At 47.0% G+C, this 24,127-nt stretch overlaps 1 protein-coding gene across 4 annotated transcripts in view; it reads left to right on the top strand.

The window, feature by feature from the left end:
- Positions 1-24,127, top strand: part of Mgat5 (alpha-1,6-mannosylglycoprotein 6-beta-N-acetylglucosaminyltransferase) — a 263,927-nt gene that overhangs the window by 218,860 nt on the left and 20,940 nt on the right. For all 4 annotated transcript variants that reach the window (XM_051203941.1, XM_051203942.1, XM_051203943.1 and 1 more), the window contains 2 exons: positions 6,209-6,358; positions 18,426-18,572. In XM_051203941.1, coding sequence (XP_051059898.1) covers positions 6,209-6,358; positions 18,426-18,572 — 297 coding nt within the window. The remainder of the gene's footprint in view (positions 1-6,208; positions 6,359-18,425; positions 18,573-24,127) is intronic.

Raw genomic sequence — 24,127 nt, forward strand, 5'->3', positions numbered from 1 at the left:
GATGCCACTTCCTGGGCCACAAGAGAAGGCGACTGAAGAACCCTCTGATCCTCCACCTCTCACCTGGCCCTGGAGAGCTCAATGTGGCTTAGATTAAATTGACTTCCCAAAGCTCTTAATATCTCTCTACCTGTTATGCCTCAAGCTAAGCCAGAAATAGCCAGGGGGCTCTGACCGAGGTCCACTCTTTCGCTCACCTGTTCCCTATTCCTCTTCTTCACACCCCCACGCCTCCAGATGAGGGTTGGTAGATATTACTTTTAGTCAGTTAGATCAGTTATTTTTGATGGGAATTTGAACTAAGCTAGAGACGTGGAATTCCTGGGAAAGCCGTTCATTTGAGGACTCGTAAAAGCATCTCATGTGTGGCCATGAGACAGGGATGGAGATATGCTTTGGCACACATCCTTTCTGCTGTGTGAGTATATGATGGGGCTTTTAGGAATGGTTTCCTTTGCCCTTGGGCATCTTCAGTCAGAGAAGGAAAGTTTCTGGGGGCCCACATCTTTACACACACACACACACACACACACACACACACACACACACACACAAGTCTACTCATCCCAGAAAGGGAACCCACTACAAATCAAAGCAACAAGTGTACAAAGGCACAGCTTGGTGAGTCAATGAGTTTTTCTTAGGGTCACTAACAGAATGAGTGAGACATTACAGGGTTGACTCAAAAGCAGCTGCGTCACGGAAAAGCCCACCCCAACATTGCTGACAGCTCGGATGATCCTGTAGCCCCAGAGCTCTGCAGGACTTGCAGGGACCTCAACAGTCCGTGAAGTCCCTTCCCGTGTCTGCCACAGTAGTTGTTGTCTGCTTGTGTAACTCTGCAGAGGGTCCCTGATGAATCTTGTGAGTGGCAGGCATGTGGAGTCTGCTTACCCCAGGTCTCATGACCCTGGGTGTGCTGATCTGTGCTTGGAATCCCAGCCGTGGAGAGGTGGGGCCAGGGGTTCTCTCAACCCTGGGTGAGTGAGAGATGCTCAAAACACAAGATAGACAGCATCCGAGGAACGACATCCATTGTTGACCTCCAGCTTCCGTGTGCACACATGCACACGTGTGTGCGCTCACATACACGTGTAAAGTGTTGCCTTAGCCCATTTTTGTTGTCTTAACAAAACATTTGAAGCTGGAAAGTCCAAACACACAGGTATCATATATGCTCAGGGTCTAGCAGGGACCTTATAGCAATGTGAGTGGCCTCATGCAGCCATACAGGACGAGTTTGCAAACTCAGGTTTTTCTGCCCCTTTTTATAAAGCCATTATTCCATCATGAGGGTCACCCCCCACCCCTTCAGACTTCATCTAATCCTAATTACTTCCCAAAGGCCCTCCACCTCCAGATACCATTAACATGTGAATTTCCAACGTGTGAACTATTAGTAGACCTATTAAATCATAACTGACCTCCAAATGCTACCCAGATTTACTGATGTTGAGAGATCTGGTGGTATTTTAATGTAGCGATTATATATCACAGTTATTAGTCAGGCTGTGTCCACCCCCTGCAAGCAATCATTCCTCAGTACTCGGCATCTGGAAGTTAATTTAGATCACCCTCGTGCAAACTTACGGACTTAAACTACAAACACCCACATGTATAAACACTATCCATATGCATAACGTTGTTTCCCACGAAGCATTGAGGCATAGTAGTTATTTTGTAGTGAAGTTTGACACAGTCCTTCCTGAACATTTCAGACCTTTTCAGCCACAGGGAGCTCTGTTAAAATGCTTGCTGTCATGGCTCAGTCAGGAATGTGCTTTTCCACACAAGCAGGAGAGCCTGAATCTCATCTCCAGAGCCCACGCTAAAAAATTGGATGCAGTGGCATACAATCGTCATTCTAGGACAGGGGAGGTGGAAATAGGAAGAGGTCTGAGGATTGTTGGCCAGCCAGGCTAGATCAGTCAGTAATCCGCAGGCCAATGAGAGACTCTATCTCAAAACTCAAGGTAGATGGCACCATATTTACACACACACACACACACACACACACACACACACACACACACACAGGTTGTATTAATTCCAGCACTGTTCAGTTTAACAAGGATCAGAGATCAGAGCTTTGAACAGGGACTAGGGGCTGGGCTCAGGCATCTCACCTCCTCTCCCTAGAGCTGTTGACTAGGGCAGAATCTGTATACTGGCTAACTAAGTGTGACAGGGGACGATAAATATGAACCTGGTTGAGGTTCATAGGAGATTGGCGCTGCTCACTGAGATCAGGAGTAGACGAAGGAGCCTGGTAGAGCAAGGTGAGTCATCCTCTTTTGAAGCCTGTTGAGTTTGAAGAAGCCTGCAGGGCTACTCCAGGTTAGGCCCGAATGAACCAGACATACTTCTTAGGCTCCATGGTGTTGTGTGGGCTTTCATCTGGGGAGATACTGTGGTTTGAATCTGAGATCTCCCCTTCCCCATAGGTTCACTTGGTCTCCAGCTGGTGACACTCTGTAAAATGAGGTGGAACCTCCCTGGAGGAAGAGGGTCACGGGGTGAGCCTTGAGGATTTACAACCTGGCCCAACTTGCTGTTCTCTCTGATTCCTGACTGGTTGGAGGCAGTGTGACCGCCTGTCATCACACCTTCCCCAAGGGCGACAGACTATATGCCCTCAGGCTGTGAGCCAAACTCAACTCCTCTTAGCTTAAGTTGCTTTCTGTCAGATCTTTAGTCTCAGCGGGGAGCTGTCTTGAAAGTCTGTGGTGCAGCTCCATTTGGAACAGAAACATGGCTCCGTCTCCCAGATTTCCATAAAAACTGCCACAGCGCTGGCTATGATGAGGATCTCAATTTCTGTGATCCTAATTGCTTCAAAAAAGCCCAACATCAGATGTCATTAACATGTGACTTTCCAAAACATGAACTGTTGGTAGACGGGCATACTAAATCACAGCTGACATCCCAAATGATGGCAAGATGTTTATGTGTGACTGAAGTGTAGCAGAGAGAGGTAACATTACCTGTCACATCTAATTCAAAGGTTAGTTCTGCTTGAAGCATCCCCTCTCTGATCTGCTGGCATCTTCTCGGTTGATTATTTAAATCCTCCCTGAGGGGAATCTCTACTTGTTGAGACCCATACTCTTCCTCCTTCCCTATGCCTTCCTGCTTGGAACACTTCAGAGAGCCCCTGCCTTTCCTGGATTTGGGCCAAGAAAGCACATGTGTGACCGTGGGGATCCTTCCTTTCCCAGGCATTTGTCTGGGGTCCTAATCTTGAATCTGTCTGCAGGGAAGGGGTTTCCACTCAAATGAAACCACATGAGCCTTTTGCTGCTGGGGCCTCCCCAGTCAGCAGCTGGTCAGTAGCAGGAAAGCCTGCCTCTTTTTGCATCAGGGATAGATGCCTGCCTCTACTTCCAGTCCTGACTTCAAAGCCAGCAGACTGTCCTGAGAGCCTCTTTTGCATGATCAGAATCTGCCCCAAGGTGACTCAAGTGAAAATGTGGGGTGGATCTGGGGAGAGCTGGGGTGGCCAGCATCGTTGCTGTTCTAGGTATCTAGAGACTCAGGAATGTAAGGGTGGCCATGGCTAAGCCTTGGGCCCTGGCTTCTTCCAGTTTCTTTGCTTTTTTTCCCTTGATAGTGTCTCATGTACCCAGGATGGTGAGACATGCGTGGGGCTTCATGCATGCTAGGTGCACGTCCTGACACCGAGCTGCATCTCACTCCCCCTCCTCCCCCTCCTCCCTCCCTCCTCCTCCTCTCCCTCTTTCTCGGTCTTTTCTTCCTCCTTGTTCCTCTCCCTTCCCTCTCTCCTCTTTCACCTTCCTTCCTCCTCTCCCTCCTCCATCTCTTCTGTGTGTCTGTCTGTCTGTCTGTCTTGCTCCCCCGTTCTAATACAGGTGGTCCCCTGAGCCCCTCTCATTGCCTCCCGCCTGGCCACCTACCCTCTCCCTACCTTCACCTTGTTTGTGCTGACTCTAACAGAGTGACCTTTGCCCCTTAGCCCTCTGTGTTGAACAGTCTGAGTGCTGGACAGGATCTCCAAGGCTTTTGGGGGGCTGCCAGCTGTCCTGGGACTGGGTCTCCTCTGGGCTGGCCAATAGGGTTGGCTCAGTGGGGTTACAGAGCCCCCAGACTGCTTCCCAGGGAATGGGGATGTAGTGCAGTTCTGAAAAGACAATGGGAACTGGATTTACTAGATGCCTAGTACAGGCACCCAAATCCTAGAACCTTACCAATTAACTTACAGGAGGTAGGTGATCCTAAACAGGGTTCAGGCTTTAAGAAATTGGGGCCTGTAAACTGTTCTACTCTTGCTTGGCCAAGCATCCACATCTCTGAAACCATAAATAAGCTCCACAGCTTGCGGCCACACCAAACATGCAGGGCCCAGGATTGAGCCCGCGGTTCAAACATTTGCTTTACTCCTAGGCTAGCCTGCAATCAGAAGGTTGTTTATTGCCGGCTGTTACTCTGATGCACAAAATAGGTCATTTTAACTCGACTTAGCTAGGTTTTTGTTCATGAATGCTTCTGGTACTTCTGAAAGGGTTCCTCCGACGTCCAGGGTACTGGGTCATAGTGACAGGAAAAGAGATGACAAGCAGAGAGGTTTAGACCAGCTTCAGTCGGGTTCAAGTCCACTTCTCTGTGCTCTGGGCTGCTAGGGCAACCCGCCACCCCCCACCCCTACCCCCACCACACACACACACACACACACACACACGCACACACGCGCGCACACACGCGCACACACACACACACACACACACACACGCACACACTCCAAGCTCCTTAACAGTCTTTGGTCACAGACCGGCCATGATTCAATTTACTCAGTCTAGATTAACCCAGTGTGTATATGTGGGTCGTGGGACAGAGAATAGGAAAATGCATGTCCTACTCTGACACAACTGGAAACCATTACGGAGCTGGGGTCCTTCGAATTAAAACGGAAAAGGGGGGTGCTTGCCTTACAAAATGGGCTCGCATAACTTAGTCACACATGAATGTTAATGGAAGTGAAAGTGAGCTTGCTTCCTTGGCACAGGTGGTTTCCGTTTGGGGAACCGGAAACCTCAGCCTACAGATGCAGGACCTTTGGGCTTCCTTCTGATAGAAGTCTGAGTGCTCCCCTCTGCTCGCTCACAGAGCCCCACAGTTCCCACTTAGCCTCTCTGCGTCTCTAAGGCTCACCTGGGTATTCTCAGCTCTCCGGCTGCTGGGTCCATCTGTACACTGTGAGAAACCCTCCTCTTGCCCAGCATCAGAGAGAAGTGGGCCGCAGTTCTGACAGCATGAGTTAATCATCACAAGAAATACTGGCAAGCAGGGGATGCTTGTATTCCCTGGAGACAGCTTAACAACTCTGGGTAAATATTCCAGTCCAACTGACTGCCTTCTCCAAGCCTTCATCCCTACTCCACCACACACAAACTTCCTTCCCAAAAGCCAGGGTGAGCCAAAAGCAATACAGTGGGTCCCTAGTAATTCCCAAAATAAGAATGATACTTCCAAACAGTTGGCCATGACTGCTGTTATTCTGTAATACTTATATATTGATTATGTGTGTGTGTGTGTTTACACACAAGACTAGTGTTATTCTATAGTATTTATATATTAATTATGTATAGATAGATAGAAAGAAAGAAAGGAAGGAAGGAAGGAAGGAAGAAAGAAAGGTAGATAGATACACATGGGCAACATGGTTTTGATTGCATACTTGTACAGTGGCAATATGCCTGTTTTTGCCCTCAAGATACAAACAGATTCTTATTTTCATGTATGTATGTGTCTCTACAGCAGTGTGTGTGCATGTATGTGGGAAAACGTATACATACCTGTACATACATGTATATGTGTGGGTACATGTGAAGACCAAAGGTTGACATCAGTGTCTGTTTGTTCATTCTTCACCTTAGGTTTTGAGACAGTCTCTGGATTGAACCCAGACATCATTGATTTGGCTCGTCTAGCTGGCCAGCTTACCTTAGGGATCCTTTGTCCCTGCCTCCTTAGCACTATGATTGCAGGCAGGATGCCATGCTTTCCTACTGAGTCATGGCTCCATGCCTAGGCCAGATTGCCTTTAAAATAAATCTCAGTTCTGGTGCACCACATGTCTCAGACCCCAGCACTGACCTTTCCTGTCTCTGTGCCCTGTAGCCCTCACCAGGGGCTCTGCCCTACCGAGCAGGTTGTTCCACTAATGCACTCTCTGCTAATGCCCCCTCTCTAGAATAAGAAAATCTACTTGGATATCATTCACACGTACATGGAAGTGCACGCTACTGTTTATGGCTCCAGCACGAAGAACATCCCCAGTTATGTGAAGAATCACGGCATTCTCAGTGGGCGTGACCTGCAGTTTCTTCTCCGGGAAACGAAGGTAACTTCCCAGCAGACTCATAAACATTTGTGTGGCTTATGGGTTTGTCCCCCAGCGTTGGAAATGGGATCAGAATCTTTTATGCTTTGCTGTTGTTGTATTTGGGGGGGGTTGTTTGTTTGTTTGTTTTTCGAGACAGGGTTTCTCTATGTAGCCCTGGCTGTCCTGGAACACTCTGTCGATGATGCTTTCTCTTCAGTGGTGTAATAGAACTTTAGGCAGTAAGTTAAGGATGTAGTTCAGAGCTTGGCCAGCACACATAGGACCAAGTGGGAGTTGTACTGTAGTATCTGAAGTTTTAGTAACTATTAGTATTTGTTGAAACAATTCACTTAATGATGATTTCACAGAGACATTGGCTAACCTAAGCTATCAGGTTTTCTGGGTGTTTATGTACATATGTATACTTTACAGTTACAAAACCTTTACCTGTGTCTTTGTGTTTCAAATGTATCTGTGTATTGGCTCTGGAGGAGAAAGGTCCGTGCTGGACATGATGTCACACGCCTGTAACCTCAGCACTTGGGATTTAGAATCGGGTTGATCAGAACGTCAAAGGCATCTTCCAGCATGTAGGGAGTTTGTTGTCAGCCTAGGATATCTGAGACCTTGTCTAAGCTCTAAGCAGTAGCCAGGCAGTGTTGTCCTAGAGCAGCTATTGAAAAAGAAGTGAATGAATTGTAAATTGTGGTTGCTACAAATTCATTCCCCGATTTTGTTTAAAATTTGCATTTTGCAATTAGAAGTTAAGAAAAAGACACATTTACTAGAGCTCAGTGGCAGCAAGGCTATCTCCAGAACCCCAAGAAATTAAATTTAAAAACCCCTGTTTATGGGGGAGTTTTCTTGTGCAGGGCATCTGAGAGTGTAAAGGAAAGGCCCTGCCTTGTGTAAGGGTGGCCGTCAGATAGGGTAAGGAAGGTCACAGCTGTCCAATTCCCAGCCAGTCACTGCCTCAAGGAACCCAGTCCCTGACCTGCTCTCCTCACAACCCTTCCTCAGATGAAGACAAAGGCCCGCTAACTGTGAGATTGCTGGGCAGCGGTGGTGCATGCCTTTAATCCCAGCACTTGGGAGGCAGCCTATCTGTTTTTCCCGATCCTTATTATCCCACGATATATCTCTGTGAGTTCAAAGCTAGCCTGATCTACAGAGCTAGTTCCAGGACAGGCTCCAAATCTACACAGAGAAACCCTGTCTCGAAAAACAAAACAAGAAAGAAAGAAAAGAAAGAAAATCTGTGAGATGACCAGGGTATGGAACTAAGGAAGGAAGGAAGGAAGGAAGGAAGGAAGGAAGGAAGGAAGGAAGGAAGGAAGGAAGGGGAAGGAAGGAAAGGGAAGGAAGGAAGGAAGGAAGGAAGGAAGGAAGGAAGGAAAGGGAAGGAAGGAAGGAAGGAAGGAAGGAAGGAAGGAAGGAAAAGAAAATCTGTGAGATGACCAGGGTATGGAACTAAGAAAGGAAGGAAGGAAGGAAGGAAGGAAGGAAGGAAGGAAGGAATGAAGGAAGGAAGGAAGGAAGGAAATCTGTGAGATGACCAGGGTATGGAACTAAGGAAGGAAGAAAGGAAGGAAGGAAGGAAGGAAGGAAGGAAGGAAGGAAGGAAATCTGTGAGATGACCAGGGTATGGAACTAAGGAAGGAAGGAAGGAAGGAAGGAAGGAAGGAAGGAAGGAAGGAAGGAAGGAAATCTGTGAGATGACCAGGGTATGGAACTACCTGGCATTTGGACCATACAGAATCAGATTCAGGCGGCCAAGGTGCCAGTGACATATTCAGGAGGTAATTAAATCCAGTCTACCCAGTGTAGCTATATTTGATGTTAGACTACAACATTTGATAAGGAAATGGGGTCTGGTTGTCACAGTTTGGGGCCGAGTCCAGACCCTGTGGCATAGATGGTCGGACACCCTCTAAAGATTGTTTATTTGTATATGAGTACATGTTTATACTTGAGTATATCTATGTGTGTGCACATGGATGTGTAGAAGCCAGAGGTCAGTTTTGGAAATCATTCCTCGGGTACCATCCACACCTGGTGGAATTTTTTATGTATTCATTTTATTTCACATGTATGTATACATGTGTGCCTGAGTATGTTCACATGTGCATGCAGTACCTTGAGGTCAGAGGAGTCACGTGAGCCACAATGTGGATGCTAGGAATTGAGCCAGGTCCTGCAAAGGCAGGAGGAAGTCTTTAACTGCTGAGCTAAGTCTCAGCCCACACATTGGGCTTTTTGTCGTTTATGCTTGTTTTTGTTTTTTTTTAGGTAGGGGTTTTCACTGGCCTTGAGCTCACCAAATAGGCTAGGCCAGCAGGACTGTGAACATGAGAGTTCTGCCTGTCTCTGCCTCCCCAGCGCTGGGTTGCAAGCATCCACCTCTGTGCCTCACTTATTTTATGTGGACTCTGGGGTTTGAATTCAGGTTGAATCATGAGCACTTTACTAACCAGGCTGTTTCCCCAGCCCAAGGCTTCAGTTTTAGAAGGTGCATCTGGCAGTAGCTTTTGGGGTAAACAGAACAGACACCCGCTTGGATTCAGGTATCCCAGCTTCCCCCAGTAACCAAGATCAAGCCCTGGAGGAGCCTACAACTCCTGATGCTTACTAACTGGGAATTCAAGCTCTGCTGGGCCTTTGTTTTGCGTACCATCTTCATAAACACCCACACTCAGGAACACTTAGTAAAAGGGTAGAGGGTAAACTTACAGGGTAAAAGTGCTTAACCTGAAACCATGAAGACCTGAGTTTGGAATCCCAAGACCCACCTGAGGCCAAATGTGAGACCATACATCTGTAATTCCAATGCTTCTGTGGCAAAATGGGGGGCAGGAACAGGAGAACCCCCAGAAGCTAACAGGTCAGCCAGCCCGGTATACAGCTGTGAACAGCAAGTGATTCTGTCTCCACCAACATGGGGCTGGGCCAGTGACACCTAAGATTGACCTCTGACCTCCATACTTGCATACTTGCACACACACAAAGGTTTTTATTTTATTTATTTGCTTTTCATTTGTTTGTTTGTGTTTTGAGACAGGGTCTCTCTACATAGCCCTGGCTGTCCTGGAATTCATTGTGTAAGCTAGATTGGCCTCAAATTCACAAAAATCCACCTGCCTCAGCCTCTTGAGTGTGGAGATTAAAAACATGGGCCACCATGCTGGGCCACACAAAGATTTCTTTTTAAAAATGGGGTGGGTGGGAGCCAGCAATGCGGCTCACCAGGTAAAGGAACCTCCTGATCACACCTGAGGACCTGAGTTTGATTCCCAGAACCCACAAAAAGGTGGAAAGAAAGAGAACTCTTTCTCTGTCCCCTGAGCCCCACTTACATGCTGTGACATGAATGCACATGCATCACACACACACAATCATGCAATTCAACTCATAAACAAAATCTGAGGCTGTTCACCAGTTAAATCTGGATTTTGTCCGTTTCTCCATCCATAAACACACTTGGTTCTTTTTTTGCTTCCAAATCATTTTCAAGTGTGATTCCAGAGATAAAAACATTCTGATAAATTTCTTAACTCTTGGCCAAACACTGGGTTTCTTTTCCTGAGGACTTTAATTCCCTAACAGGTCATGCATTGTCTGACGGCTGCCCATGGCTCTATGGGTGAGGGACACTCCACTGTCACTGTTCATGATGACACTTTTGAGTCATCGGGGTGAGCGGGCCTTTTTATGGCAGCAGTGCTATTTTCTGCCATTTGCCTCATTTTACTCTTCTTTGGTGAGATCCAGCGGAAAGTTCAAGTTCCTTTAAAATAACGCGGTGGCAGACCTCGTTTCCACAGTGTGTCATTACCGTCTCACACGCTTTTATTAACCCGACCTTGGGAATGTCTCCCTCAGCCTTGCAGATTTTAAAAGAACCCTATTTGCCTACCATCCCTTTACCTTGTCAGAGAATGAGAAATAGGCCGAGCCTGAGGTCCAGCCTGTCTAAGGCAACACAAGAAAAAAGCCTCTAAGAGCCGGCTATGAGTTTGGAGTAGGCTACACAGTCAAGAGTGAAGCTTGGTTCCTGAGTATGAAAAATGTGTGTGTGTGTGTGTGTGTGTGTGTGTGGTTAAGAGCACATACTGCTCTTCTTTGTTTTGTTTTGTCTTTGCATGTTTGTCTAGCCCTGGCTGTCCTGGACCTCACAGAGATTCACCTGCCTCTGCCTTCTGAGCACTGGGATTAAAGCATGTGCCACCAACACCCAGCTACCTCCTGTTCTTAGAGGACCAAAGCTCAGTTTTCAGGCACAACCTCCTTTAACTCCCCTTCCAGAGGATCAAATGCCCTCTCGTGCCCTTAGTAAGTACTGCAAACATGTGGTACAGAGATAAACGTGTACATATTTACATAAACTTTTTAAGTAATTAGTTTGAAACTGGTGCCTTATGATGATGCCCTAGGTGGAATTATGTAGTACCTGTTTCTCTGATAAGAATATATTAGGACTGGAGAGATGACTCCCTAATTATGAGTATATGCTGCCTTTCCAGAGGCCCCAAATTCTGTTCCCAGGACCCACACCTACCTGCAACAGCAGCTCCAGAGGACCCCATACCTCTGGCCTCCATGGGCACCTGCACTCATGTGCACACACACACACACACACAATTTAAAATACAAATAAATCTTAGAGAACACATTAAAGCCCTCCATGTGGAATTATGACTCAAGTTGTTGGCAGATGGTGAGGAACAAAAGGTGGTATGTGGCCAAGACTCCCTTTCCACTGAGAGCCCAGCAGCAGGCAACTGAGCTGAATGAATCTGGAGTTTGGAAAATTAACACAAACCAGTCTTCGTTCATACCCTTTCCACTTGTAAGTCCTTCCCCTGTGCCTCTGAGCACCCTTGAAGCAACTTATTCTCATCCATGTTGGAAGGAAAGGGCAGGAGCTGCCAAAGACACATATCTGTAAAACGAGTAGATCCTCCTCAGGCTCAGCTAGAGAGGGAAGGAGCCTGGTCTCTCCCCAAGATCTCACCCCAGGATCTCAGCTAGAGAGGGAGGAAGGAGGAAGCCTGGTCCCCTCTCCCCAAGATGTCCAGAGCTACAAACGCCTGGTGTTCAATCACTTTAGGGCTCATTGTTTTTGGTAATGAGCCATCTTTGGATTTGGTAGTGCTTTGATTTTGGCTCCTTCCATGTTGGAGTCTGAACTCAGTGCCTTGTACATGCTAGGGCAGGCGTGTACATCCCCAGCCTGTACATTGTTTCCGAAAGTCTGCATCTAGCCCACAGCACCCTTTGCTCAGTAGAACTTAGTCTGAGCATGCCATTTGAAGCCCCAGCCTCAGAAGACACAGGGATGTTGGTATCACATGAGAATTGGGGCTTAGAGTGCTGAGATGCTGTAATCTCAAAGCCCCTTCTAACAGGGCTGCACATTTTGATGAACAAATTATTTATCTGAAAACCGCAGCTAGGTCATTTAGTCTAGTAGATTCTAGAAGAGGAGATGGAGCCAACATATCATGACTCGGTAGGGTTAATTCGCCAGCTCTGTTAGAGTGTTGTTGAGGCAGGGTCTCGGGTAGCTCAGGCTGACCTCAGACTTACCATGTAGGCAAGGGTGGAGCTTGAACTTCTGACCTCCACCTCCTGAATGCAGCAATTACTGGTATGTAATTCCACATCCAGTTTGTGTGGCGGTGGGCATTGAGCCTAAGGCCCTGTGCACATTAGGCAAGCACTTTGCCATCTGAACAACATCACCAGCCTACCTTCCTATATTTAACATCAATACTTTTCCCACCTTCTCCTGGGTGGTTCTAATTAATGGTCCATAGTGAAAAGAGGATCCATGTCCTCTTCAATGGAAGGGTGTCTGGAGCTCTGCTCTCTAGCCCATACTAAGTACTTTTGGTAGGACAAATTCTAACTGTAGCCTAGCTGAGGAAGCTGTTGTCCATACCTTCCCATTGCAAGCACCGCCACCTTTCCTCCCTCCATGACTTGAGTGTGACCCATAATGATCTTAGTTTTCCACCAAGTCATCTCAGGTGTGATCACTGTGGAACGTGTGCTCTAACTGTCTAGCCTTTATGCTTATCGGCAGTCCCAAACACACAGCTAAAAAGTCCCCAAAATACCAGCTAAGCCTGGGTATCCCAACCAGGTTTAGCTGGCTTTCATTTCTGTTGTTGTGACAAAATATCCTGACAAAGTGGGTTTCTTTCAGTTTACAATTCCGAGTTCTGATCTGTTCTTGTAGGGAAATTACAGCAGTGAGAGATTGGAGCAGCTAGTCCTAGCACATCTACAAGTTGAGAATAGCCAGAAACAAATGCATCATGTTCAGTTGCTTGATTACCTGTGCTCAGCTCAATTTCTCCACTCTTAAATGCTCAGGGGCCCTGCCTAGGGAATGGTATTGCTCACAATGGGCTGGGTCTTCCTATATTGATTAACTTATTAGGACAGTCTCTTGCAGGCATGCCCACAGATTAACCCAATTCGGACATCAACCTGGGCACTCCCTAAACATCTTCTCTTAACAAAAAGGTTTGCTCATAAGTGGGCTCTAGTGTAGCCCAGGCAAGCTTTCGACCTAGCCAAGTTTCTTAGTTTCATTTCTTTTTGCTATGATAGACTACCCAACAGAAGAAACTTGAGGGAGAAACAGATTTAATTGATTGAGAATTTTAGGTTATGGCCCACCATTGTGGGGAAACCAAGGCAGTAGGAACTGGAAGCAGTCACATCCATAGTCAAGAACAGAGAATGAGGAAGAAATGATATTGCTTATGCTCAGCTCTCTTTCTCGGCACGCAGTTGTGCTCTGCCCAGGGAAACGATGCAACCCAGAGTTGATGGGTCTTTCACTTCAGTTAACATAATCAAGATAATCTCCCACAGACCAACCCAATCTAGATAGTCCCTCATGGAGACTCTCCCAGGTGATTCTAGGTTGTAACAAATTGACAGAGCTAACCATCACTTGTGGGTAAAAGTCAGTCAGTTCTAGAACCAGATCCAGGTAACTGAGAGTTTAGAGGAGCTTGTGTGTCCTCACAGGCCTCTTCCCCGTGTCTAGCTTTTGCATCAAGTTGACCACATCAACATCTGAAAGTCAGACATTCAAATTGCTCCTGAGCTAGGGCATAGGTCAGTTAGTGGAGATTATCTAAAAACTGGTCACTTCCCTAACACCTAAATTGTAATAAGTTTGACTTGATGTTGGCTTTCAAATGACAAAATGCAGAACTTTTAAGTTTGGTGCTGCTGTTTGTGGTCTGGCTCATGTCATCTATGACCAGGCACTGAGGTTGCTAGGAGAAGTCAAGAGTCTCCCCCTCCCTTCCCCCCTCCCCAGGAACCCAGTCTCCAGGAGGTGCCAGTTTGGCCAGTTAGTAATGCTGAAACAGGTGTGCTAAGTCCTGTTGTCACTTGGCCATCATAGTTCTTCCCTAGACAGCCAAAGCGGCTCAGATTAGACCAAAAAAGTGCAGAGTCAACTGGATGAATGAGGCCACTATTTACATCCTTCAGCATCAGAAGAGGGGCCTTTAAGCTAAGTAAACCTATCGCCATTCATTTCCTAGTGTTCTAGTTCCATTCCACTGCTGTAATAAAATAACCCCATAAAAGGCTACCTAGGGGAACTTGAGAAATCAAGAAAAAGGGCTTCTTTAGCTTACAGGCTACAGAGAAGTCAAGGAAGCTGAAGCAGCCGGCCACCTTGTATCTGTTGAGTTTTATGACACAGCTGGCCACATTGTATCTGTTGAGCTTTAAATACAAAGTATCCCCTGAGGCTGTCATGCCTGGCCCTTGGTGATAGTGTGTGCCACATTGTATCTGTTGAGCTTTATGACACAGCCAGCCACATTGTATCTGTTGAGTTTTATGACACAGCCAGCCACATTGTACCTGTTGAGCTTTATGACACAGCCAGCCACATTGTATCTGTTGAGCTTTATGACACAGCCAGCCACATTGTATCTGTTGAGTTTTATGACACAGCCAGCCACATTGTATCTGTTGAGCTTTAAATACAAAGTATCCCCTGAGGCTGTCATGTCTGACCCTTGGTCAGACATGTCTGTCTGCCCCTGTACAAAGATGAAAAAAACGAATGGATCAGTCTGTTTCTTGACTGTCTGGCCATCCTCACGTTCCTGCCATCATGCCTCCTTGTCATGATAGAAGGCACCCCTTTCTGGGATTATGAGGCAAATAAACCTTTTCTTCCTCACCTTGTGTTTGGTTGTGCTCTTCTCTCACAGTGACAGGAAAGTAAGGCCTCCAACATCCAAGAGCAAAGAGAAAATGAATAATGCATACATAGTGAGGACTTGTGGGGCATAGCAGTATACACATTTAATCTCAGCACTTAGGAGACAGAGGCAGGCAGATCTCTGTGATAGGGAGAGAGGGAGGGACAGAGGGGTGAGAACTCAAAAAAGAAACACACACACACACACAGAGGGACTTTTCTTCCCACTGTGAGGTAAAAGGACATACATAATGTCCAGCTGTGTGAAATTACAACTGGACGCAAACCTGGGCAATTTATTTTCAAGTATTTACTAGGAACCAAGCCTAAGACTATTAAATATTTCTACAGAGTATCTCCTTCAGTCCTTGTAGCTACTTCATGACAAACAGCATCGTTGTTGGTCCTATTTTGCTCCTAAGGAGACAGAGTGCTTGTATTATCTTAGGTAAGCTTCTAGAACCAGTGAGAATCCATACACAGAGGCAATTACCATGGTTGCTGAATAAAGAAATGTTGGCGTCAGAACTTGAATCCTAGTCTTCTTGACGACACAACCCATGCTGTTAATCATCTCATTGCCCAGCCATGTTGACCAGTAATCAATCTCTTCCAAAAGCTGAGGTTAATTCGTTGCTCAAACTCCTTCCTGAGCCTCCCACACTGGCTAATTAATAACGATCACAAAAATGCATGCTGAGTTTATATGGGTGTGATAATTTATTATTCTTGGTGTTCCCCCATTAAAAGTGATCAGAACTGGGGTCAGGAAGTGATGCAACACTTCCCAGTGTATATGAATCTCTGGGTTTAGCCACCACTGCATAATAAAGTAATTAATTCAATGAAGTGACTGGGGCTGAGGTGACTGTGGGTAAAATGCTTACCACCAAATCATGAAGACCTGAATGTGATCCCCAAAATCCACATCTAAAACACTGATTGTAATGGCATTCACTTCTAATCCTAGCACTGGGGGAGTGAGGGCCCTTGGATCCCCGGGGCTCACTGGCCAGCCAGCCTAGCCAAAGAGGGGAGAAAAAAAAATGTAGAGAACAATTGAGGAAGATGTCCAAGGTTGACCTCTGACCTCCACACACACGTGCACACACATGTGCACATAACCACACGCATACACAGTAGGAGAGAATGAAGCTTAACATGCCTAGAAGTGGTTGATGGAATCTTTGTTAACTCACTTAGGAGTCAAAGCAGAGAAAAATATCTCAGTGACTGTGTTAGGGTGTCCCAATCCTTGCCATGAATACAACACAGGCTCCTTTGTCTGATCTTCCTTGTCACAGGCTCCTTTGTCTGATCTTCCTTGTCATTTTAATTTGGAGAGTGTGACCTTTCTGTTAAGAAACACTCACTGGTGGGGATGGAGTTGTGGCCATGGAGATGTCCCCCATCTAGACTCCTTGTTTGTTAGATGCTGGCCTTCTGAAAGGCAGACTGAAGCCCTTACTATATGGCCAGTTTTCCCTGGAAGAGTTAAACCTCAACACTGAATGTTTTCTTTTACCCAGTGTGTATGGTGTGCGCGCGTGCGTGCGTGCATGTGTGTGTGTGTGTGTGTGTGTGCGCGCGCGCGCATGTGTGTGTGTGTGTGTGTGTGTGTGTGTGTGTGTGTGTGCAGGTATATGAATGCCGCAGTCTGCATGTTGAAGTCAGACAAAAACTTCAGCCTCCATCCTCACCTTCAACCATGTTTAAGATAGGGCCATTATTGTTCACCATTGTGTGATCCCAACTAGCTGGCCTTCAGGACCCTAAGGATTCTCCTTCCACTGACCCCAGTCTCGCTGTAGGAGCCTGGGATTGTAGCCATTGCATCCAGTTTATGTGTGCTCTGGGGATCCGAGTTAGGTTCTGATGCTTACACAGAGCACGGAGCCATCTCCCCAGTCCCCTACAAGTGTATGTGTATGGAGATATTCTGGTGCCAGTAGGGCATAACTGTTGATGCAAATTATTATTAATATAATTAAGTTTAGGTCACATTCAAGTTCATCAAGCAGTAGCTTCTAGTCCTGTAATTGTAGGTTCAGGAGGTTGATCTAAAGGAGATACCTACCCCTAAGATTCTCTGTTTAAATGTATAATCATTTGCTGCTCCCATTTCTTCCAAAGTTGTTTTTGACAGTGTAGAGTTGAGGAGGGTACTAACACTCCTCGGCAAAGCCTCGTTTTTCAGAGGTCCAGAAATACTGTGGGTTCCCACGGTTCTGGTTAAACCCGCCAAGAACCTGTCTGTAGCTGCTGGCTGGCATCGTCTTCTCAAAGTTGAAAGATTTGGGATGCCTGATGCTGCCCTGTGTGTGTCCCCAGCTGTTAGTGGGTTGTTAGGCCCCGATCTGGGCCATGGCAGCCCTGACGTGCCAAGTGGGTTCAGCCATCTTTCCTCAATGGATGCACTAAAGAGATCAGAAATAGGGGGGGAGCAGAGTAAAGAGAGTTGCGTAATTGTGGCCACACTAGGGAGAGAACAAAGAGGTCTTCTGACCCCCACATCATCTTTGGGGTCCTGACACAGGGTTTAAACAGAGAAGAGAAGTCAATAAGCAGTCCTGGTCAAAGTGTGGTTCCCAGCCTTGTCTCAGCCCCAGGCTGTCCTGCAAGGTTGTCAGACTGTGTGAAGTCTCTTCCTGGGAGACAGGTTCCCCCAGCTGACACCAGGCCTTGGCATTTCCTTTCTTTCAGTGGGAGGTGGAAGGGAAATTCCAGTTCCTTGGGGCTCATTGTTTCAGTGTCTGATCGCCCGAGGGAGGGCGTCTGCTGTCTCTATATCTTTAGAATCTCTGCATTCCTGCCTGGATGGCTACACTTCTTGTAGTAAATGGCCTGGGTATTTCTGAACACGAGTGCACAAGGAACCCCCAACATCCACCACCCTACGCTACTCCCACCAGGCACCAAGCAACCGCGCATCCTCTCCGGAGCCGTTTCAGACTTGGCTTCTGCAAGTGGGCAAAGAGAATTAGCAGAGAGAATCAGCATTAGGCCCCACCTGGCAACAGCCACACGTGTGGCTGTGTCTCCTCACCCAGCATACACTAGGAAGGTTGCGCTTGTGGGGGGCCCACTGACCCAAGGTGTCTGTCACATCCCTTTGTCCCAGCAGCTCCGGCTGCTGTGGGCTCTCTGAGGACCTTCAGCTTGTTTCTGCTGCCATCTACCGTCCATCCAGGGAAAGTCGAGGTCTGCAGGCTGGGGAAGGAAGTTGGGAACTGTAGACTTTGCAACTTCTGCTCCCACAGAGGAAAAAAAAAAAAAAAACCTGGCAGCCCGTGGTGCCCCCAGTGAAAACACTATCATAAAACTTGTGTTTATTGACCTCCCAAGTTTAAAAGCAGTTTCATTTGAATTGTAATCAAACCACCAAATGACCTTTCTGCCCCTGGGCCCCAGAGTCCCTGAAAGGACCAATTGTTCCCTGCTTGAGTGAAGAAACCTTTTGTGTAGTTAAGCAAATGTTCTTGCAATTGTATCCCCTGCTGAGTGAGGACAGTTTCTGGGTCTTGGGTTTATTGATGGTTTTAGGTCCTTACTCACAGCCTCCCTGCCCCACAGCCCTCAATACTTCTTTACTTTCACATCAGGGAAGGAGGGGAACAAGGCAGATCTCTTCACCGGGCCTTACACCTTCTATTCTGCACACGCAGATCCTGGTAATAGCCCCTGCGCTTTGTCCCAAGCCACCAAGCTCAAGATCTAAGGCCCCTTGGCAGAATGGTAGGGGCATCCACAGAAGCAGACCGACCACAGGAGCTGAGTGAGAGGCAATGATCATGTTCCTGGGACTGGTATGTTCATGCGATGTGTTTTCCTGTCTTACAGCTGTTCGTTGGGCTGGGATTCCCTTATGAGGGTCCAGCTCCCCTGGAGGCCATCGCAAATGGATGTGCTTTCCTGAACCCCAAGTTCAGCCCTCCCAAAAGCAGCAAAAACACGGACTTCTTCATTGGCAAGCCCACACTGAGAGAGGTGAGTCTCCAGAGCATTCGCTTTCTTTTATGCTTTTGTGTTTGTGTGCGTACGGGCGGGTGGCATGTGTGTATGCGTGTGCACACGCAGGTGTGCACACGTGTGCAGGCATGTTTGTAGAGGCCAGAGGGTGACGTGTGGGGCCTTCCTCCCCTCTTCCCTTTATTCACTAAGGCAGAGTTTCACCCATCTCAGAGCTCACTGATATGACTCCTCCAGCTTGCCCTAGAATCCCCTGCCTCGCCTCTTAGGCTCTCTGATTAAAAGCAGGCTGCCGTGCCCACCCAGCTTCTTTGATATATGCTGAGGATTCATGTTCAGGTCCTCATGTTTACACAGCAAGCGCCTGTCATGTACGCCAACTCTCCAACCCCCTGCCCCAACTCTATTTTTTCAGTGACCATGGCGGGTGTTCTTTCCAGGCTTCTAATCCCAGCTGACAGCTGGACTGGGGAGGCCACTGGGACACTTCCTCGTCTCTCGGTTGCACAGGCTGAAGGTGGAGAAGTGACGGTCACATCCGCCTCAGAGTTGGAGAGATGGATTGGTCAATAAAGTGCTTGCCATACATGTTAAATCCCCAGAACTCTGTAAAAAAGCCAAGCGTCGTAGCATACTTTTAAAATCCCCAGAACTCGGGAGGCAGAGACAAATGGATCCCTGGCCTTCACTAGCTAGCCAGCCTAGCCTTCTTGGCCAGTTCCAAATTGATGAGTGACTATGTCTCAAAATAAAAAAAAAAAAAAAAAACCACAAGGTAGACAATGCCTGAACAACATCCAAGGTTGACCTGTGACCTCTGTAGATGCGCGCGCATGCGTGTGCACACACACACAGCACCAACCCCTAGAGACAAGACATCATCGCTGACTGCAGTGGTGTTCCTGAGTTCTTAGCCCACCCTCAGCAGGCACCACACTGTCAAGCCATGCCTACATTGCTAGAGCCCTGTCACAGAAGCCTTGTTCCATTTGCTTCTACAGATGAAACCTGTAGTGGGTGATGAGCATGGCTGGGATCCATTTGCGGTGATAAACAAGTCATTTACAGCTCAGTGTGGGTGCTCAGTGTGGTGAGGGTGGGAGGGGTCTGTTTCGGGGCAGACACAGGTGTGCACAAGAAACCGTGAGATTGGCTTCCCTGTTATTTCGGGGCAGTCAGTGACTCTCCCGGCTGCTCATGCATGGGGGCATTACAGCAGGGTCCCTCGGGGCCTTCGGCTGGGCAATCACAGTGGTGGAAAAGCCTCGGGTGACACGGCAGCAACTGTTTCTAGAACGTTCGTTTCTCAATTCTGTTGCTTTTTAACCGTTTGGGACATTTTCCTGAACTTCTCTCCCATAGTGCATCAGGGCATTTCTTCCCTGCCCCTCTTCTCTGTGTTTGTTCTTTGGAAGTCTTCATGAAATGTCTATTTAGATACATTGCCCCTTCTTGTTTGCTGGCTTTTAGAGACAGGGACTCACTGTGTTTCCCTGGCTGTCCTGGAACTCGCTCTGGAGACCAGGCTGTCCTCAAACTCACAGAGATCCACCTATCTCTACCTCCCAAATGCTGGGATTACAGGCATGCACCACCACCACCCAATACTTTGCCTATTTTTAAGTAGGGTTTGTTGAGGGTGTTTTGTTGCTGTTTTGTTTTTGGTTTGTTCTTTGTTTTTTTTTTTTTTTTTTTTTTTTTTTTTTTTTTTGTTTTGCTTTTGAGTGGTAGAGATTCCTTAGATATTTAGGATATTAACCCTTTATCAGACATAATTTAGAAAATTTTCTCCTATTTGTTGGTGACTTCTCTTGATGTGTAAAAACTTCAAACCTTGGAGCTATGGAAATAGCGTCAGTAAGTAACGTGCTTGCCACACAAGCAGAAAGACCCGTGTTCAGTCCCTGGAACACATGTTTAAAAACAAAAACACCCCAGACACAGTAGCTCTCACTTGTAATCCTAGAACTATGGGGAAGGGGGAGGGGGGAGGGGTCCCTGGGACTTGCTGGCCAGCCAATGTAGCTTGCCTGGCTTGTCCCAGGCTAGGAGAGATCCTGTTGCAAAGAACAAGAGGGATGGCCTGTGAGAAATAATCTGAGGTTGGTCTCTGGCCTCCAGCATGCACAAGCATGCACACGCATGTACACATGCTCACACATACATGCACACAAAGAAGACACTCCTGAACACGTTCTACCCCATTTCCAGAGGTTGGTGTCACATGACAGTGCTCACACCAGCCATTACTGAGGAAGTGCCCATTGTCCCCTGCCATTTGCCATCATCTAATCATGTGATTGTGTTGAAGCTGAGAAGGGCACTCATTCTCTGTGGCATAAGGAGGGAAGAGAGCTTGAATCACCTGCAAGGGATGTTTCTATCAGCCCTTAAGTGAGACGGTGAGAGGAAGAGCGTGGAGTCCTGTTATCACTGGCTTTGCACGTGACCTCATCCAGATGTCAGAGGGAGTGGGCAGAAGCTGAGCCCTTTCCCACAACAGCCTGTGGTACTAGCTGCCATCCTGAGGGAGTTTAGCAGCAGTTCCCATTTTCTAGTCGCTCCATGTCTAATTTGGAAGCGTGAGAAGACAGCTGTGTCCTCACATAACATATAGAGTGGGGTTGGTACAGCACTTGCCTGTACGCAGAAGCCCTGGGTTCCATCTCCAGCAGCGCATGAAATAGGTACAGTGGCCTCACAGCTGTAATACTTGCACTTTGGAAGTGGAGAGTCAGGAAAGGAGGAAGTTCAGAGTCGTCATCAGCTAGCTATATGGCATGTTCAAGGCCAACCTGAAATACTTGAGACCAAAATGAAAGCCAAGTGGATGGAAGAAGGGTGTTACCTTCGAGTCAAGTCGCACAAAGGAAGAATGTTCGGTGTTAACAGACTGGGGTGGGCTTTAAACAGACGGAGAAGAGGGAGCTTGTAGAGTGATGAGCAAGGGAGAGCCAAGGTTACTTTGCCTCGTGCAGGAGAAGAACATCTAACAGCTTTGGGAAGGAAGTGGTAACCTTGATCTCCTGGCAAAAAGAGCCATATCCCCGGCTTTCATAGCTCTCAAAAGCCTCCACATCTCCTTAACCAAGGATGCTTTTAGTTGGAAAAGAGCTGCCAACAGGTCTACAGATGTCTAAATCTAAAACCTCTCAGCAATGTTCCTCAACCTATGAGTCCCACAGGTCACATATCCTGCATATCAGATATCTGCATTATGATTCCTAACAGTAGCAAAATTACAGTTATGAAGTAGCAATGACATAATTTTATGATGGGGTGTGGTCACCACGACATGAGAAGCTGTGTTAAAGAGTCGCAGCAGAGGGAGCTGGGGAGGTGCTCAGTGGGTGAGCACTTGTTGCTCTTGCAGAGGACTGGAATTCATTTCCCAGCATCCACAACCAGTGAGTGGTTCATCAATACCTGTAATGCCAGTTCCAGGGGATCCATGCCTACTTTAGCCTCTTGGGGTACTAGGTATGTGTACTCAGTACACATACATACATGCAGGCACTCAAACATACAGGATGGGTGGATAGATAGATAGAGAGATAGATAGATAGATAGATAGATAGATAGATAGATAGATAGATAGATAGATATTCAGGCATGTGGCATATACCGCCATCATGGGGAGGCAGACAAGATCCCTGGAGCTTACTGGTCATGGAATTGGCAAGATCCAGGTTCACTGGGAGACCCTGTCTCCAAAAAAAAGATGGAGAGTAAGCAAGAAAGCTGTCACACACATGTATACGCACGCGCATGCACACACACACACACACACACACACACACTCACACACGGGGGGGGGGGGAGCCCTTAGAAATGATCTCTCTTACCTCAACAAATAGAAAAGTTTAAGCCAAAGTCACACAGTACTATACTGTCTTTGTGTCTACTAGACCCTTCTGTTAAACGATCATTCACACACAAACATTGGTCAAGGGCAGTTGTCTTTATTTCTCTTGGTCTTCACTTGAAGAACAGGGGGAAAAACCGAGATTTCTAAATTTGAGTTTCACTTTTTTTTTTTATTTTTTGCATCAGAACAAATTCTCAGAGTGCATTGTCTACTCAGAGCAGGAAAGAAAAACCCCAGAATGCTTTGAGGAATGGAATTGCTTCATTATACTTTAATATAAATTAGATTTTTATCTTTATATTGGGGAACATATCAATAGGTTCCTGTAAAGAGAGTGTGCAATCTCCTTGGAGGTACGATAGGGGTTCTACAGTTGCCTCTCCTATTTCCCAAGATGCTGCTCGTCCAGAGGATGCCCCAGTAAATCTACTGACAGATACACACTCAAGTGGCTGAGATCAGACCATCAATAAATTAACAAGGAGGAACACAGAGTTCTGAGAGGGCTAATGAATCAAAAACGCCTCGCTCGTAAAATTAAGTAACCCTCAGCAAATGCAAACGAATAAAACAGTAATGGCTCAGCATTGTGTGTTTGCTAAGTGCTTAGGGCAGCCTTGTAAATAAGCAGGGGCCTTAAAAGAGGGAACGGGGAGTCTGTACTACTACGGAAATGACTCGGTGGTGACGTTTGTTGCTGGCAGTTGAAATTTTAGCATTAGATGAACTAATTAGCTTGTTCCCTAGGCCACAGAGCAGAAATGATGGGACAGTCTGCTCACTCTCAAAAGGTCTAACATAACGTAAATGCGGCCCTGGGATGGATGTGTGTGCGTGCGCGTGTATGCATGTCTGTGTGTGTGTGTGTCTGTGTGTGTGTGTGTGTGTGTGTGTGTGAATTTTAGGAATGTTTTTTTTAAGGCTTTGTTCAGTTTTCTTAAGAATTTGGTGGTGTTCCTTAAGATGCTTTCCTTTTTGCTCAAAGATACTGAATCGGAACTGGGAAGACAGCTTAGTTGATATAAAAGGCTTGGAGGACTTGTTCAGTCCTCAGAACCTGTGCGGAAAAACTGGCTGTGGTAGTATTCCTGTATAACCCCAGTGCTAACGAAGCAGAGACGAGCTGATCCCTGAGGCTCTTTGGCCGACCAGCCTAGGTTGATTTATGGGTTCAGAGTCAGTGAGACTGTCTCAAAAATAAGTCCATACGGATCTTGAGGAATGGAACCTGAGATTGACTTATGATTTCTACACACATGTATATGCTCATACAGACAAACAAGCATAAAGCTGCTCTGTTGATGAAGGATCTAGATTTGATTTCAGCTTTACTGATTTCTGCTTACATAGACCCCCAAGAAACTTGGAACCCTTGTGATGTATGGGGAGCCTGATAAGTAATATATGAGCTGGGGATTAGCCTGCTGTCTGCCCCAACCTTGTGGATTGGTATTGAATCAAAGTATGTTGACAAATAAGCTTTCCACAGCTCTGTAAGTCTGCAAAGTCTCCAGCACTGACCACAGAGCCTGAAAAAACAGAAGTGGGAGCATGCGCAGAAACCTAGAAAGGCTGCAGCCTCAGGACTGCAAGGTTTTGTAATTTCCTGGAGGCTCTCCCAGGGGCTTGCTCCTAGCTTCCTGCCCCAAACAGGGCAGGGCGTGCAGCGCCTGTTGTGAGGAGGTACGGAAGGAGGAGATGGCCG

Source organism: Phodopus roborovskii, unplaced genomic scaffold (assembly GCF_943737965.1).
Source record: "Phodopus roborovskii unplaced genomic scaffold, PHOROB, whole genome shotgun sequence".
Taxonomy (NCBI): Eukaryota; Metazoa; Chordata; class Mammalia; order Rodentia; family Cricetidae; genus Phodopus; species Phodopus roborovskii.